This window comes from Dipteris shenzhenensis, chromosome 28, assembly GCF_047967505.1.
Source record: "Dipteris shenzhenensis isolate YYH24624 ecotype China chromosome 28, Dip_SZ_1.0, whole genome shotgun sequence".
Classification (NCBI taxonomy): domain Eukaryota; kingdom Viridiplantae; phylum Streptophyta; class Polypodiopsida; order Gleicheniales; family Dipteridaceae; genus Dipteris; species Dipteris shenzhenensis.
In genome coordinates, this window is record NC_141623.1 from 19,324,148 (window position 1) to 19,343,407 (window position 19,260).

General features: G+C 43.4%; 1 protein-coding gene across 4 annotated transcripts; it reads right to left on the reverse strand.

The window, feature by feature from the left end:
• Nucleotides 1-8,259: 8,259 nt before the first annotated feature.
• LOC147883280 (uncharacterized) lies at nucleotides 8,260-16,075 on the reverse strand. Of its 4 annotated transcripts, XM_087400031.1 has the most exons (5): nucleotides 15,772-16,075; nucleotides 15,012-15,688; nucleotides 9,193-9,338; nucleotides 9,006-9,111; nucleotides 8,260-8,907 (listed from the first exon to the last, which is right to left on the reverse strand). In XM_087400031.1, the coding sequence occupies exons 1-2, from the start codon at nucleotides 15,989-15,991 to the stop codon at nucleotides 15,543-15,545; spliced, it is 366 nt and encodes a 121-aa protein (XP_087256157.1). In that variant the 5' UTR covers nucleotides 15,992-16,075; the 3' UTR covers nucleotides 8,260-8,907; nucleotides 9,006-9,111; nucleotides 9,193-9,338; nucleotides 15,012-15,542. The 4 variants fall into 4 exon arrangements, with proteins under 4 accessions (XP_087256157.1, XP_087256159.1, XP_087256158.1 ...); XM_087400030.1 differs by lacking the exon at nucleotides 8,260-8,907 and having other exon boundaries at nucleotides 8,965-9,111; XM_087400033.1 differs by lacking the exons at nucleotides 9,193-9,338; nucleotides 15,012-15,688; nucleotides 15,772-16,075 and adding an exon at nucleotides 9,350-9,382.
• Nucleotides 16,076-19,260: the final 3,185 nt, after the last annotated feature.

Consider the following 19,260-nt stretch of genomic DNA (forward strand, 5'->3'; position numbering starts at 1 on the left):
GATTTGCAAAAAGAGGTCTTTGAATGAGGGCATCCAAACAATATCAACTTTACAATGTCTATAAAACTCCTACAAATCATACAAATCAAGAAGACACAAGTGAATTCTAGTATAGTTGAACTCAAAACTCACCTTAACGAAGAATTCATTGATTGTTGGCAATATGAAGTATTCATTGGTTATACTAATTTTAATATGTACTCATGAATGCAATAAATTCATATGATTGATGCTATATAGCTTAAAAAAAACTTATTTCAAAGTATATATATCTTTGTATCATGAATTGCTAAAGTTTGATATTCTTTTTTCTTAAGAAGAATTTGTTTCACAATACCTCTTTGTATTATTTCATAAATTGCTAACATTTATAAATAAAGAAATGAAATTGAAAATATGGACAAATAATAAAGGATTTGAAAACAAACTTTCCATAGATTTTTGGGAATATACCTATTGGTCCTATTAACTTCAATATGTACTACTTTTTCATACATTTTTTAGATTTACACCATGTAGCTTAAGAAAAATCCATTTCCAAAATCCTCTTTTTGTGGACCAAAGTATAGCATCCTTTAAAAAGTGGGATTTGGGATTTTTCCACTTTTCCTAATAGGGTCTTTTTTTCAACGTATGGGGCACATCTTCTTCTTCTTATCTTCTTACTGTTCCTTAAGCATCTTATCTTATCTTACTATTCCTTAAACAAAAGGTGCCGTGTGGCAAAGGAGATGCCACATGGCACCCTCTCCTTCCTCCTCTCACGTATACTCCTCTCCCACAAACACGCATGACGCATTTCAAAGCTTTGGCTGCAATCTCACATGTGCCGTAGCTAAGCCCCACCAGTCTCGAGTCTCGACATTTATAAGAGCCGTTTAAATTTGAACTTGGAGCGTCTGTCTTCAATGACCTCGATTTCTTGGAACTGTCAATAGCTCCTCTCACATAACTGCACCTCTATTTCTTCCTTGGCAAGCTTCCGGATGTGCTGCACTCATGATTCTTCAAGTAGCTCTATGTGCCCTTGGTGAAGCTCCCGAGTCCTCCTGTAGCCTTCCTTCTGTTGGAGATCCTTCTGCCTTACGTCAATGGTTTGGGGCCTTTGGGCTGCCTGGCTCCATGTCTATGTCACGCCCAAAGCATCAAGCACCATGCACGTATTCTATTTTCTAATCTTTTTAGATGTTAAGTTGTTGTTCAGTGATTTCCACATAAAAAAGACACAGGTGACAGTATGGCGGTGAAGCAAGCAACTGAGGAAGGAATAAGGGGGAAGCAAAGGTGGGATACAAAACATTATAGAAAGGTGCACAGCTAAGGTGAACTCTTTGAGCTTACATCTATATGTGTACACAAGTGATGTGCAAGAAAATGTGCAAGTGAAGCGTGAATTGCTGGAGAAATAATCATAGCAATCATTGACATGCAAAAGCTTGCTGGAACTATAGTGCATGCAGACGGATGAGCCCTGCTGACTGGAAGGTGACTGTAGTATCATGTTCGAAACGCAAGCGCTGCTCGGCTTTGTAATTTCTTAGAAGAGTTGTTGTCGGACATGAGTGTGGAAGCGGTATGCAATGCAATAGCATTTAACTTGACTTTGTTTGGCATATGAAGCACAAGTTTTGTACGACAGCAAGAGGAAGTCGAAAAGGCAGTGCGGTTGGTGCTCACTAATGGGTTCGGTGCTCTATATAGATTATTGCATCTTTTAGTTGTGGGACATTAAGGTGACCAAGATTGAGAGCAGAGCCTTGCAGCCTCAGGAATGAACTTCTGTGAAAGGTGCACACTTGGTGGATAGGCAAGTGGGGAGGAAGCGAGCATAAAAATAGTTCACGCTCTGTCAATGCGAAGGTTGCTGGCAAAATTGAAACGACGAAGCTTGCAAGAACTCTGATAGCAGTTGTCGGATGCTTGAGAATTGACGGAAATCAAGAGGATGATGCAGTCGGATGCTTGAGAATTGACCGAAATGATCATTACTGGGCATAGACTGTAATCATGGCAATCCATGAAAATAGTCAGAAGCTAAAGGCGTGGAGTAATTGTTTTAACATCACCTCTGTTGGCGATTCTATCTGTTAGATGCAATGTATCTAAATGATTGAAAGTCTGTTGTCTTTCTGGCTGCAAAAACGAAAGTCTGGTGTGTTCCCAGGTCTACAAATCGATTAATTCCCATAAGCCGAGAAAGCCTCAACGGTTACAAACCTCCAAGATGTAGACGACTTTTGGATAGACGTAAGCGGAAAATGCTTAATCGATCTCTATAAGCCGAGAAAGCCTCTCCAAATCCAGCAATCTATTTGGTTCTTTCATGCTCATTCTCTGAGTCGCAGGAGCTTCTCCTTCCTATGGATTTTCTGTTGAAATCCGGCATGGATTTTCTATTACACGACCACCACCATGGGCATCCGCATTGCAGCAATCGGTGCATTATCAAACCACATACTCACAAATGTGCTTTTGATGCAGAATCTAAACAAAAACAACCGGTGATCACTCTTGAACAGCAGCACGCTCCAGATAGCCATGCGTTTGTGCCATCAGGATAGCTAGGCATTTGTGCCGGACAACGTTGGCAAGGATAAAGACCCGAGGATGAGGTAAGAGGAAGAGGGGAACGATTGGGTTACGGTGTCTTGATGAGCCGTAGGAACAGTTTGCAGAAGAGTTTATGAGCAAGATATTCAATCTGCGTAACTCGATTTTGTCCATCCAATTTTCTTGGGCAATGCTGGTGGCAAACATTAGTTGCAAATCTGCACTACCGAATAATTATCGAGGTGCCTACCGGCGAGTAGGAAATGAGCAAGGCGGGGAGAAAAATAGCTAGGTGGTGATAGGCGCAATGCAGTAAATTTGATGGCGGGTGAGAGAAAATACACCCATATCACACTTGCTTTGTCGGAGAAATGATTGATCCCTCAAACTGCAAGCCTCTCTTGTTAGCCAGACAAAATTACACTATGTAATAAAACTGATGTCTTTCCATCAGCATCTGCAAATGTATTAGATGATGACAGCGCATTGCAGCCCAACATCTTCAAAGTCGTCAATCAGAATAAGCTGCAAGTTTCCTGGAATCAAACCACCCACATATGATCAAAAGCTTTGCGACAAAATCTGCAACTTGCTGTTGTCAATGCTTCAATGGTACTGTTCAAACTATACTTTGTTCGTATTGCACACGCCTGACAATTCTTAAAAGCATAGTCCAGGCAACAATATCGATTACCCTTGAACAAATTTGATCATGTTGTACTTGACGTGCCATGGGTTCTTGAAGTCCCTTCTATACGTATCAAAGATCAGCGATGTGCCCATTACGAGTTCTATCCATGTGCGGCCATTTCTAGAGAAACTCTTGCTAAATCGTTGGTCTTAATCCATGGTGAAAACAAAATTTTATATCAAATGAGAGGGAGATGGATTTCTTCGTGAAATTATCAAGACATCCTTTCTGATGGTGTCTCTTTGTTTTACAAAAAATTCTATGTGTTTGTCCTCCTTCAAGGTAAAGCTCTGACGGTATGATGCCTTCTAGATGATTATTGGAAACTAAATGAGTTAGCAGATTTTGAAGTTGTTTGAGTTCTGAGGTTAAGCCAGTTTTGAAATAGCTTCCATCTCCTCGTTCATTCCATCTCACGCTTTTACACCCTGAGCTAATGATGATGGTATGCATTGAGGGTGGGCTTGCAGTTAGGGCGATGAGGAAATAAAAGCGATGGGAGCAAGGAAGAATCCATGAACGAATATATACTTTTTCCTTTTGATGACGGTGCTCCAAGGATTGTAATTCTAACAGCAAGGAACTTGCACGCTCATGTTGTTATTGAAAATATTCATCAATTGTGACTAATCATTGTATTGTGGCCATTCCACTCCGAGTCCTTCAATGCTTCATCGAAATTTTACCTTCACATCCACTACTTCTCTCGGTGCCTGCTAGAATCGTGATGAGAATCCAAACATGTATTGTGTATGCGGTGGGAAGCGGTGAGTAAACAGATGAGGACTACTAGATTTGGTGCGATACAAAGAGCAACTAGACAACATGCTAGCCTCCTCATTATTGCATTTTCAATATTAGCTAGGAAGCGGTTGTTTTGTGGGGGTAGTCTTTGTTTTATGAAAAGTTCACCCCATGGGCCATGAGAGTTGAGATCTTTCATAAATTGGATGAGGAAATAAAAGCGATGGGAGCAAGGAAGAATCCATGAATGAATTTTTTTTTCCCCCTTTTCATGACGGTGCTTGGTGTTTTAAATTTAGCTCGAAGGATTGTCAATCTAACAGCAAGGAACTTGCAGGCTAATGTTGTTTTTGAAAATATTCATCAGTTGTGACTAATCGTTGTATTCGGGCCATTCCACTCCCAGTCCTTCAATGTGTCATCGATATTCTACCTTCGCATCCACTACTTCTATCGGTCCGTGCTGGAATTGTGATGAGAATCCAAACATGTATTGTGTAGGTGGTGGGAAGTGGTGAGTAAATAGATAAGGGCTACTAGATTTGGTGGGATACAAAGAGCAAGTAGACAACATCCTAGCCTCCACATTATTGCATTTTCAATATCATCTAGGAAGCCATTGTTTTGTGGGGTAGTCTTTGTTTTATGAAAAGTTCACCCCATGGGCCCTGAGAGTTAAGATCTTTCATAAATTGGATGAGGAAATAAAAGCGATGGGAGAAAGGAAGAATCCATGAACAAATTTTTTTTCCCCTTTTGATGACAGTGCTTGGAGTTTTAAATCTAGCTCCAAGGATTGTCAATCTAACAGCAAGGAACTTGCAGGCTGATGTTGTTTTTGAAAATATTCACCAATTGTGAGTAATCATTGTATTATGGCCATTCCACTCTGAGTCCTTCAATGTTTCATCGATATTCTACCAAGTTCGCATCCACTACTTTTATCGGTGCTTGCTAGAACTATGATGAGAATCCAAACATGTATTGTGTAGGTGATGGGAAATGGTAAGTAAACAGATGAGGGCTACTAGATTTGGTGGGATACAAAGAGCAACTAGACGACATGCTAGCCTTCACATTATTGCATTTTCAATATCATCTAGGAAGCAATTGTTTTGTGGGGTAGTCTTTGTTTTATGAAAAGTTCACCCCATGGGCCATGAGAGTTAAGATCTTTCATAAATTGGATGAGGAAATAAAAGTGATGGGAGCAAGGAAGAATCCATGAACGAAAAAAATTTTCCCCTTTTGATGACGATGCTTGGTGTTTTAAATTTAGCTCCAAGGATTGTCAATGTGACAGCAAGGAACTTGAAGGTTGATGTTGTTTTTGAAAATATTCATCAATTGTGACTAATCATTGTATTGTGGCCATTCCACTCCTAGTCCTTCAATATTTCATCAATATTCTACCTTTGCATCCATTACTTCTATCAATGCTTGCTAGAATTCTGATGAGAATTCAAACATGTATTGTGTAGGTGGTGGAAAGCGGTGAGTAAACAGATGAGGGCTACTATATTTGGTGGGATACAAAGAGCAACTAGAGAACATGCTAGCATCCACATTATTGCATTTTCAATATCAACTAGGAAGCGATTGTTTTGTGGGGTAGTCTTTGTTTTATGAAAAGTTCACCCCATGGGCCATGAGACATCACTAGATACCGATAAATTCTTAGGGCTTCCTCCTTCATCAAAGACTTGGCTTCTTCAATGAATTGTCACTCCTTCCATTTGGGCACCCTGTTGAAAATGTCTCAAATCTTGACCATCAAATGTATTCTTGACAATAAAATTTCCCTTACCATACCTATTGTTGACCAAATCTGAGCACATGAGTGGCCTCCTAGGTCAAGACCTCTACCAAATGCCATGAGGTGTTGAGGAGTTTGAATGGCCAAGTGAAGATGGCTTTAGAGGAAGCATTTTGAGAGAAAAAATGGCATGGCTTTCATTTGGACATTCAGTTTGCAAGTACCAAGCAGATAACTTCACCCATTTCATCTTCTAAGATTTGATACTACATCTATACTATCTATTAAGGAAGGGTTGGCTCGGGGAGCAATTCCGGAGCTTCGGCAAGATAAGACAAAGCTTCGCAGGAGGCTCGGGGGTAGGCTCAGGTCTCCCGCATTGAGTAGTCTTTGACATCCCAATAACGTCGTAGTAGAGAACTGAGCACATATGCATGATGGAGGTCATCGGGTAAACATTGTGAGCACACATCCATCATGAAGAGTTTGACTTTGCTATTGTTCATGTAGAAAATGCCCATAAATTGTAGATTGGGAACACACCTTAACATATTTGTAGGTCGCCTTGAGATGACATCAAGTATTGGAAGAGGCCATTGATGGGGAAAAACAACAATAAGCAGTGGGCATTGATGGGAATGCCATCAAAATTTTCATCGCGAGTATGGCCATTTGGGCTATCTTAGGTTCAAGATTACTATGTCAAGGAAATGGCCTTAGTGAAGTTAGAATTCTCCCGCTAGTAAAATGGAGATACAAACATGGTAAAGGCATGAGAGCGAGTACTTGGGTAATTGAGAGTCTATACAAAGGCATAATTTCTCTAAAAAGGAGAGCTTGACATGTCAACATTTTCATCATTTCTCTATTACCAATATTCAATCCTGAGGTGGATAATACTAGGGCGTGCTTGGCTCCCTACTCATAATCACCCCTTTACAAGCCCATCTACCCTATGTAAAACTAGAAACTATGACAAGTTCGAGTAGGGGTGGCCTTGAAAAGAGTTTCATTATTTCTTTCGCAAAATTTGGGGAGTGAAAATGGAGATTTATAAATCACATAGGGGTAGTTGGGGCTTAGGACATGTATAATCAAGTTTGCCAGATTTTCTAAGACAATAGAAATAAGAGTTGCCCATCCATGTAAACAAATGCACAATTGTGCACACGCATGCACACACACATATGCACATACATAAGCATAGACATGCACATGCATAGAGACACATGTGTAGCCACACCACATGCACACATACATGGATGCACTCACTCACATATGTCCAAATAATCAACACTTACATATGTTAAAATACATTTTCCATTTTGGAGTGCTTATCCCCCTACTTGATCGATTTTCTATTCTTGCTCCCATTGGATGATGGCTTTGCCCTAGGCATGATGAATTTCTTGCATGAAACCCATGGTTTCCACTTGGGGTATTCAAAAGTCTACTAAACCATGACGAATATTCCAAGCATTTGAGAGGAATAAAGGTGGCAATAACTACTTAAAATTTTTGCTTCCTCTATTTCCTAAGTAGCACTACAATGAGATTGATACTAAATTTATGGCACAATCACAACACTCGCAACTCACAAATTGAAGAGATAGGGTCTTCTAACTTGAAATTTTATTTTCTTAAAATTTAGATCCTGCCTTGAGACCCAGTGGAACGGGTCTCCCGATGGGTCATGCTACTCGTACTTTCTTAAGTTGAGAGAAACAATGATTCACACGTTGTTGAATGCACACTCAACATGCTAATTAGTGATTCACATGTTGAATGCATACTCAACAACATGCTAAGTAGTGATTCACACGTGATGCTAAATAATGATTCACACGTTGTTGTGAATGCACACCCAACATGCAAAGTAGTGATTCACACGTTGTGGAATGCACACTCAACATGGGACAAGAGCAATAAAAAATTTGAGGAGTTTCTCTTACTTTTTCTTTTTGTTCTTAATCGATATAGGAGGCTAGAGCCTCACAATGACAAAGTGCGTTTGATTAGTGCTATTTTGCATGTCGATCTACAAGAGCAGCTTGTCCTCCCCTCTCTCAATTCAAAAGCCTTGTTCTCCCCTTCTTTGAATTCAACAGCCTTGTTGTGTCTTTGCTGCACCCACATTCTTGGTGCTACTGATTAGAGAGTATGGCCTGGTTTTTCGACGAGGCAGCAGACTTGTTGGGAGATGAAGCTGGGGATCATTGTTATATCGAATTCCAATTATGGCCTAGTGGGTTCTGTGCTGAATGCAAGAGCGCCAAAGAGCTTCAACAGGTAGCTGAGTTGCTTCCCTCAACAGCCACCCTGGCTTTGTGGTGCAACAAAGACATTCCAATATCAGAGCTCACATCCTTCATGCTCTCTTCTTTAGGCAGCCGTGTTGCAACTTTATGACTCTATTTACCTGCAGATGTCCAACTGCTTTCCACTCTGCTTAACAACCCTCACTCTACCCTCTCCACTCTCCAGTTTAGATTCCTTGACTTGAATGTCATCTCCTTCCTGGCAACATTCTTGCTCAAGCAACCCCCCCACTCTCACCTCCGATACATTCGCCTCAATTCCAAACGATTCGGGAATGCTCTCCGCCCCTGGGAGGATCTCACAAAAGCTTTCCACAGCCCCCACTGCAAAGTAAATGGCAACTCGGAGAACAAGGAGGAGCAACTCCACCAACAGTACCAATAGGAGAAGCAGCCGCAATAGAAACCAGTATTTAAAATCCAACACTAGAAGCAACCGCACCAGCAGTATGAGAAACTACACCATGAAAACCTCCAATGGAACCAATATCGACAGCAATAGAAACATCACGAACATCAACCCGAATTGCCGGACATGAACCACAGGAAACAACAGAAGCCGCACTAGCAGAATCACCAGCTGAAATACCAGAAGCCATCAGCAGACCAGTTGAACAAATAACAGCAGCACCATTACCACAGCCATCGTCTCGAAAAACCATTACAGTAGACGAAGGAACCTTCTCAGCAAGACTAGGAACAGAAACACCATCAACAACATGAGCATAATCGTCCATAAACTTGCCAAGAACAGCTTCATAGCACCTCCTCTTCCCAATCTCGTCATAAGGCCGATCAATCAAACTCTTGCACACACGAAGCTGTACATCCTCTGTAGCATCATACTTCTGCAACGAAGAAACGCATCGATGCCCAAAAAATTTTGTTGCAATCTCAGACGGAACACCGACAAAAGACAAACAACTGAAAGCAGTAGAATGAAGACTTTTGTTGGTGAATGTCCCCTTTTCAGCACCACCAATACTATCAAGCATGCATGCAACCAGACCCTCCAAGGTTTTCACACCCACCCTGTTGCGATTATACCAAACCTCCAAGAAAACATAGACAAACATTACAACAACAAACAACATAACAAACAAACAAAACAAAAACTATAAACATTTAATTACAACCGATCTTGGATTATCAATAGGCTGCAGAAATGTATAAACCAGATTTTCATCACCAAGCACAATCCCGGGCATATGCTTCATCAACTGATCAAAAGTAAACATGAAATCCGGTTCGTAGCTCTTCAACGGCTTACATAGATGCTCTGCCTTGTACCTATTCAGAGTCATAGCATGGTTCTTAGTCAAACATGTAAGAAAACAATACAACGTCTGTGCTCAACAGATAACAGGATCTCGTACGCAAGAGAGAAAAACAGATAGTATGGAGAATAAAAAATTTGATTACTGTAAAACTAATACAATAGACGGCGCTGCCTCCCAGCCGTGCGCTCCTGTGAAAGAAGCTTTGATGGTGTGCTGGAAACAGTAGAGGACGGAGGCTGGATGCTAAGGAATCAGGGTTGTTGTAGCCAGTGATGAAATGGGCTTCACAGGCTTGCTCTTATATAGCCACCACTAGTAGTCGGTTAGACCCAATTGGGTGACCGACCCAGTCCGCTCAAAACGGTCGACTGGGGATTGGTCTAGAAATAGGTGACCGACCACACGATAGAACCGTGGCGCAAAATAGAGCAACTAACCTATGGTCTCTGTTCAGCCCAAAGCCATTCGGGATCATCTGAGGCTCCAAACGAGCCCCGCAACCCGAGAGTGGACTGCCTCGAGAAATGCTCCGTCTACCCTCAGTGCGGTCAGTCATGGGATGCCTTCCTATACTTGCATGTAGCCTAGTTGGTAGTGTGCCAACTCCGTCCAGCCATCAGGCCACACATGGCTCCCATCTGGTGTCCAAACTAGGACCTACTGGATAACCGAGCTACTCAAATGCCTTCTCCTCATATGGGGGGCTTACAAGTAGAGTTAGCTGGTTCCCGCGTAGTTACATGAGAGTGGAGCATTGATATCTAACACCCCCCCTCAATGTCCACCCGCAAGTGAACTTACTTTTTCGGCCCAATGCCAAGTCGATGAAGATGCCTCTCCAGCAAGTCTCTTCTAAGAGCCTTTGTGAAGATGTCCACAGCATTCTCTGTAGTCAAATAGTACACCAAGTCGACCTCTCCATCCATGATGAGCTCGCGTACAAAGTGATATTGAATCTGAATGTGTTTTGTGCGAGCATGGAATACAGGGTTCTTTGCAATTGCCATGCAAATCTGATTGTCACATGATAACTGCGTAGGCTTGTTCTGCACTGCACCCATGTCTCCTAAAATCCTCCTCAACCACACTGCCTCACAAGAAGCAAAGCATGTTGATTTGTACTCAGCCTCGGTAGAAGAAAGAGCAACTGTAGGTTGCTTCTTGCTGACCCATGACACAGCTCCAGGTCCAAGTGAGAAACAGTAACCTGTCACTGATTTCCTGCTGTCCACATCTCCTGCCCAATCCGAGTCACAGAACCCGGTCAAGATGTTGCCCTTGGTATAGGTGATGCCATAATCAAGTGTGCCTTTGATGTATTTCAGCACCCGTATCCCTGCCCTCCAATGGTTCTCCCGGGGCTTATTGGAAAACTTGCTTAGTATACCAATCGCAAAGCTGATGTCTGGCCGCGTGGTGTTGCACAAGTAAATCAAACTGCCCCCAAGCCTTCTGTACTTCATTTCATCCACCAGTGGTGATGAATCCTCGTTTGAGAGCTTCACGTGAACCTCCATAGGGGTACCAACTGTCTTGCACTCAGCCATGCCAAATGCCTTCAGTATCTCCCCAGCATACTTCGGCTGTGAGATGAAGATCTGTTTTGGCTCTTGCCAAACTTCAATCCCCAAACAGAAATGCATCAGTCCGAGGTCTGTCATTTCAAACTCTCTTCCTAGCAAATGCTTTGTCTATGAGATCTTCTCTTCAGGGTTCCCTGTTATGACAAGATCATCCACATAAAGGACCACAATCATACACCTGTCTCCTTCTTTGAAGATATACAAATTTGCATGAGATGGGCTCCTCCTGAACTCGTTTTGCAGAAAGTAGGCATCAATTCGCTGGTACCACGCTCGTGGGGCCTGTTTTAGCTTGTAAAGTATCTTCTTCAGTTTAGAGACTTTACCTTCTGAACCGGGGATCACAAAACCTGGTGGTTGTTCCACGTATACCTCCTTGAGATCTCCATTCAGAAAGGCAGATTTTACATCCATCTGAAACATGGGCCAACTTCCCTGGGCAGCTAAAGCCAAAACACTGCGAATTGTGGTTAGTTGAGCTGTGGGAGCAAAAGTATCTTGATAATCAAAACCATGTACCTGTGCGAATCCTTTTGCCATGAACCGAGCCTTGTACTTATCCAACGTTCCGTCAGACTTGTACTTGGTCTTGTACACCCATTGGTGCCGATTACCTTGCATTTTGGTGGATGATCCACAAGGTCCCAAGTGTTGTTCTTCATTATGGAGCCATACTCTGAGTACATAGCCTCCATCCACCTATCATCACCCTATGCCTCTTCAAGACACTTAGGTTCATCAGCACGGATCACCTGTGTCATCAAAGTGTAGTTGACCAAGTGTTCCTATGCCCTTCTTTGCTCCTCTAATCTCTTGGACCGGTAGTGTTTGGATGGTTCCTCCTCAATGGCTGGAGGTTCTCTGCCATCCAAAAGCTACTTTATCCACTTCAGGAATGGCTGTTGCCATTGTGGTTCTACAGGCTCTTCTTCCTCTTCTTTATCTTGAATCCTCCCAAGCACCATTGGGGGAGTTCGGTCTACTGTTGGTGGTTGTACTGGATGGATATCCTGGTCTTCGTTGTCTGGGAAGGAAGCATCCTCCTCCAATTGATGCGGCTGTTCTGAGAAGACCACATTGCAACTCACTATTACCTTCTTGGTAACAGGGTTATAGAGACGGTAACCCTTCGCCTCTTCACTGTAGCCCAAGAAAATACACTTTCGGCTCTTCGGCTCTCATTTGGTCCTGTTAGCATTAGGGACATGCACAAAACAGTCACATCCAAAAACTCTGAAATGTGCAGCTGAAGGTTTCTTACCAGAAAAGGCATGCAGTGGAGTCATCCCGTTCATAGCCTTTGTGTAGCTACGATTCAGAATGTAAACTGCCATGTTACATGCTTCAGCCCAGAAAGTCTTTGGCAAATCTTTCCCTTTCATCATACTCCTGCCCATTTCGCAGATTACGTGCATCTTGCGTTTTGCTACTCCATTTTGCTGTGATGTATGTGGCGGGGGTTTCTACCTCATGATCCCGTGACTTTTGCAGTAACTTTTGAATTTAGTTGATGTGAACTCTCCACCTCTGTCTGATCTCAATTTCTTCACCTTCCTCCTCGTTTCTTTCTCGACCATTACATGCCATTCCTTGAACTTACTAAAAGGCTCATCTTTAGTCTTCAGGAAGTATATCCATATCCTTCTACTGTAGTCGTCGATCAGCGTCATGAAGTAGTAGGAACCACCCAAAGCTTCTATCTCCATCTTTTTGCAGAGGTCCGTGTGAACGAGCTCTAGAGGAGCCTTTGCCCTGCTGGCCTCTTTAGGAAAGGGATGCCGATGCTGCTTGCCCATCATGCAAGCTTTACATACATTGGGCAGATCTATAATTTCTGGTAGGTCTGCAATCATTCCACTTTTATGCATCTCCTTTAAAGAACTAAGGTTTAGATGACCAAACCTCTCATGCCACAGCTTAGTGTTCTTCACATCGGCTCGAGCACTGAAAGATGAGAGTTCGTAGATGTTGTTGCGCCAGGTACCTTTACCAATGACCTTCCCTTGAAGATCCAAAATCTATGCACCATTCTTATCGAATTGAACTTTGACGTCTCGATCCGTGATCGCAGAAACGGACAAGTTCCTCTTGATATCTGGCACATAAAGAACATCGGACAACTGTTTTACAAGTCCATCTGACTTGAGAGCAATCGTACCTTTTCCTTTTGCTAGACATTTTGCATCATTACCGGCTATAGAGAGGTATATCAATCCTTCCGACTGGTCATGTGGCTCGATGCACCACTGTTTATAATCCAAGCTTCATCCGCAGGTACATGAACTGCCTCCGTGCAAATCTCCTCAATTGCTACGAACAGCTCTACTGGTACTACCTACGCACTATTGCTGGACTCTTTCTTTACTCCGTTCTTCTCATATGCAATCTTCTTTTGGCACTCATTCTGCTTGTGCCCTGCCTTGTTGCAATAGAAACACTTGATCTTCTTCTTTCTCTTTTTATCATAAGAAGAAGATGGGTTACCAGAGTCCTTACCCTTACCTTTCTTTAATCTAGCATAGAAAGCTAAGTCCTCATCTTTTGACGCATCTCCTCCTCCAGAAGCATTGCGCTGAAATCCTCAAAGTTGAGGGGCGGATTTTTGTTATGCGTATTCAGCGCTGTAACAAGACCGTCATACTTTGGTGGGAGAATCTGTATGCACCTTCGTGCTAGATTCTCGCTGGTGATGGTGATGCCAATCGCAGTCATCTGATCGCGCAGATTCTTCACCCTGGTGAACTTCTCTGCCGTTTTAGACTCAGACAGTTTCTCGTTCACAAGTTGAGTCTCCAGATTCTGAATCCGCGTCTGATTTGTGGTCTCGTACTGATTTTTCAAGACCGTCCATGCCTCCTCCGCTGTGGTGACATGTTGACAGAGTCAACATGTCAACAGAGTCCTCTGATGTGGTGACATGTTGACAGAGTTAACGCCATGACAGAGTCACTTACACTGCAGACAATAGAACATAGCGCATCTGCATTTCTTCTTGTCCACACGAGAATCTCATCCACAATTGGTACTATCTGTTGTGCTGCATTGGCTGGATTCGGTCTCGGAACCGGCTTCATGTCCACCCCAGTAGCAGTGTCCCAAAGCTCGTATGCGCTTAGGATGGTATTCATCTTGAACTTCCAGAGTGGATAGTTAGAGCCGTCCAACTTTTTGCTTTCGCCGAACGGTGGGATTCGTAGTCTTGCGGACTGGGCCATCTCTCACAATCTGCTCACAAATAGAAACACACTACCAAATCTTCTTGCTAGAGCCCAAGCTCTGATACCATGTAAGAAAACAATACAACGCCTATGCTCAACAGATAATAGGATCTCGTACGCAAGAGAGAAAAACAGATAGTATGGAGAATCAAAAATTTGATTACTGTAAAATTGATACAATAGATGGCACTACCTCCCAGCCGTGCGCTCCTGTGAAAGAAGCTTCGATGGCATGCTGGAAACAGTAGAGGACGGAGGTTGGATGCTAAGGAATTAGGATTGCTATAGCTAGTGATGAAATGGGCTTCACGGGCTTGCTCTTATATAGCCACCACTAGTAGTTGGTTAGACCCAATTGGGTGACTGACCCAGACCACCCAAAATGGTCGACTAGGGGTCGGTCCCAAAATAGGCCACCGACCGCACGATAGAAGCGTGGCACAAAATAGAGCAACTAACCTACGGCCTCCGTTCGGCCTAGAGCCATCCGGGATCATCTGAGGCTCCAAACAGGCCTCGCAACCTGAGAGTGGGCTGCCCCGAGAAATGCTCTATCTACCCTTAGTGGGGTCAGTCATGGGATGCCTTCCTGCACTTGCATGTAGCCTAGTTGGCAGTGTGCCAACTTCGTTCAGCCATCATGCCACACATGGCCCTCATCTAGTGTCCAAACCAGGACCTACCGCGGATAACCGAGCACTGAAATGCATTCTCCTCATATGGGGGCCTTACAAGTAGAGTTAGTTGGTTATCGCGTAGTTACACGAGAGTGGAGCATTGAGATCTAATAAAACACTCGTCAAACCTGCAAAACATACAGAAACATTAGAATACACAAAAAACATAGAAAAATCCATACGAGTACTAAAACGATACACTTAATGTAGAAACTCCCCAAAAGTATCATGCCCACAAACAAACTGCGCACGTTGGATAGAATACAGTTCGTTTCCTCCACGCATAGCAAAACGCAACATTAGATAGAAGGCGAATCGCTTCTGCAACCTGCGAGGATCAAAAGGCGAGAAATCCACATCACTCAGTACCAGCAATCGTCCTTCAGCCCAATAACATCACTTTCTTTCACAGTTTTTAAGCCTTCAACACGAACAGACCGGTTCATAGCACTTGTCAATGACGAACGAGCTTTCCCAAACAACGGATTCTTGAAAATATCAAAGGGTGCCTCCACAACACCAATACTTGCAACCTGACAATCTTGATTCCTATGAATGATTCGGTTGAAGGCTTTAAACAAAGCAACAAGCGTAGAAGGAGGATAAAGCCCACCCTCCCCTTTCTTTTTACAAACTTGCTGAATAAACCGACTCAACAAGTCAGCAAAAACTCTCAAATCCAGCTCCTCTATTCGAACAGAAGTGTCAAGACCCTCAAGAGCACACTAGCTATCAAACCTCCTCCTTGCCCAATTATCCTTCTCAAACGAACGATTAGGTCCGCCTTGATCCGCCTCATTTTCCAAACTCGGATCCAAAGGAATGAAATGGACAACAAATGCCACAGCTCTAGAACCGATAATCTTATCACCTACAACAAACTCTAAACAATCAGAAATCAAACCAAACAAACCAATACCTGGATCTCTGAACACGTAAAATCATGAAACCAACCTACAACACCGCCTCCACGATCCCAAAAATCTTCTGCGACACCACATGCAACGACCGGTAAACTCCTAGACTCACATAGATCATCTCCCTCATCCAAACACACAACCAAGGAATCATAGGAAACATCACGAATAGGAACAACGTCGTCACGACCATCAGCAGAACAAATGACTACATCGTCCACACCAAGTGAGAAAGGACCGTCAGAAGTCCCAACCATAGCCAACGAACACGAAGATTAAACCTCGAAAACAATGCACACACTCAAACGAACCAAGTACACCATCGTAATAAATGCACCACTACACGCCAATAGCCACAACGCGTCAAACCAACCACATAACGCCACGCATACCACTCGACAAAATATAGCCCACCCAAATTTTGAACCTCGCCTCCACGATCGGTAAACTGACAAGTGTCAGTTCAACTACTCCCGCCACCATGCATGCCCTCCCTTAAAACCTCGACGCTCGAGAAATGCTCGAGGTCAGCATTTCTCGGCCGCTCGCCGGTTCTCGACCACTTCCGGGCAGGGAAATGCCTCCCCTGGGCATTCCCCTAAGAGCTTCATGTTTGATGGTCAGGGTTTCTCTTCTAAGGTTTGTGAGCTTCTCGTTACTCATCTTCTGCAACCACACTCCAACCTCTGCAAGCTTGGATGGTTTGGGCTTGGGTTAGTGCCCTTTCCTACAAAAGCCGTAAAAAGCTTACAAAGCCCTGTCTCCCAGGTATCGGAAGTCAACTTCTATAACTCTCTCGATCCTGAATCGGATTTCCAATCTCTTGAAATTTTGGCAGCTACTCTTCGACACCCCTGTTGTAAACTTAGGGGCTTAGCACATGGGAAGAAATAAGATGGGAATGGGAAAAGGTGGTCCCAAGTGGTCCCATGCATATTTCTATCCTATTCCAATCCCAACATGTGCTAACAAAAAAAGAACTAGGTATGGGTTTAGGAGGAAGGGGACACATGGCATCATTTCATGTGTTTAAGAGGTGGGGACCTTGTGGGGACAAGGACACATGTCATCCTTCCATGTTTTCGAATCCCTAAAAAAGGGGAACCCATTCTTGCTGCCAGGGTCTAGAGGCCATGGTCCAGGATGGGAGAAAAAGTGGCTACTCCCATTCTAAATCCATCTTAGACCACTTGGTGTAGGATGGGAGTAATGATGACAAAAATATTCCCATCCTAAACCCATGCTAGTCCCATCCATGTGCTAAGGCCCTTAGATGCCTCAACTTTCGCGAATGCCCATTTGATTCTAAGGGACTCAAATTGTTGTTTCAAGCGCTCCACCACTCCACCTGCGAGCTAAAAGTGCTCACTCTTTTCCCCTTCACTGACTTCAAAAGAGGTATACCTCAGCTCTTGGAAGGTCTTCAAAGCCCACAGTGTCACTCTGGTGGAAGCGAATTACCACATACAGGCCTTTCGATATACCTGGATTGATTCTGCCGCAAAAGGTCGCATTGACTGACCTTCAAGCTGGATCACTAAGCTGCTCCTATAGCCAAGTCCTCTAGCTCTCCACACAAGCAGCTGTCGACCTCTAAGCAGGATCCCCCCTCCCTCTCACAGCCACTCTTTTCCGCATAGAGCTCCCCCACACTTTTTGACCCCAAGCCTCTAGCTTCAAAGCATGTGCCTCTCTCTTCTAGCAGAATCCGACATCGCCATAACTGCCTCCTGCCAGCTCATCATCTAGAAGCCGCCCTTCTTCCTCATGTAGCCACATTTGCATGCATGCCTTTTTGACAAGAGCCACGTCATTCTTGATTAGCCACCTCATGTTTTCCTTTTTACCACTCTCCAAGTTTTCCCAAACTTAGACCAAAACTTTAATTCCCAACCTTAGACTTTGTGCACACTATTGCATGCCACAAGCACATAGTATCTAATTGCCCACCCGACTATCCACATATGATATAATCCCGACACAATCAATTTACAATACACCCACAACAAAAAACGCTCATGCTTTCATGCACATATGACTCGGGACAACCATTAAAAACATTTGTCATCCCACACAAAGACACAGTCACACTCTACATAGCATGCTCTGGAATGTTTAGTGCACCCACACTGCACATCATCATTTCCCAAGAGTTCTTGCAAAAGCATTTACAATCTCAGAAAATTTTTTTACATTAGTATAGAGTCTTTTGATGAGAGTGTCCAAACTCAAAACTACCACCCACTAGCTATGTGCCTACCCACCAACATGCAACGAGTGGAAAACTTATTTACAATTTCATCCACACACCGTGTGGGCTCAAGTGCCATGTAAAAATGAGAGAGAGAGGGAGTGGTAGGAAAGAATAGCCTTGGAACTCCCTTCAAAATGTGGAATGTATAAATAGCTAAAGGTTTGACTTTGGTCTTCATTGTTATATGCACAAGTTTGGAATACAAGCTCCCTCTTGTCTTCCATGAATATTTTTGGTGTTCCCTTGTTTCTATCGTAGCACCCTTGCGATTGCCACTCCACCCCCCATCATTCCCCCCTTTTCTTCTTCCATCTCCCCTTCCCCTTTCCCCTTTTGTGGAATCACATTGCAATAATCCATTGCAATAATCCAGGAGTCGCTTGAGTGACACATGCGGACGCCTCATCCTTTCATTGCTCCCACAAGGAGTAGATAAGAGGAGCGGTTCCCTTGACATTCCTTCAAGATCCCCACAACACATGAGTCACCATCAAGACTATACACCCTCAAGAACTCCTCTCTCTCAAGGTAGCCCTCAACCACTCAAAAAAGTTGAGGGTTGCTTTCCTTTCCTCTTTTTTTTTTTGTCGGGTCGAGAGGAAAATCTAAATACGAGAGGTCAACTTCTCAACAAAAACAATCCATTTAGATATATGAGAATACTCTAAACTCTCATTTACCACTTGTCCAACTAGAAAGGAAGGGGGGGCATATTTGGTAGCGATTTCATGTACAAGATAGGTTGGGAAAACAGTGCACTTGACTATAGAAGGGGAAAGGGGGGGATTTCATGCACAAACTAGGGATAAGGAACTTGAATAGAGTAGGGACAAAAGCGGGGGGAAATGGGGTTTCACATACAAACTAGGGATGGAAAACAAACTAGGGGGGTTAAGGTACAAACTAGGGAAGGAAAACAAGGCACTTGACTATAGAAGGGGAGCGAGGGGGGGAGAGGTTTCACATACAAAATAGGGAGGGAAAACAAGGCACTTTTTTAATCTTTTGTGGGAAAGGTCAAATATATTGGAAGATGGCCAGCCTTGCCAAAAAGAAGAATCGGTTACAAAATGTGGCAATGGGTGGGTTAACTATCACGTGACCAATGCTATAAGCAATAGGGGATCACTCCTTCCTTAAGTATAAAGTTAGTATTTACTTCCAAGAGGCTACGACTAACTAAGGGGGTCCTTGCCACTGACCAGATAGCTAAGGTCCCTCATGTTACTTTTCACTAGGGCCAAGATGGGTGACTCCTTACAATGCTCTTGG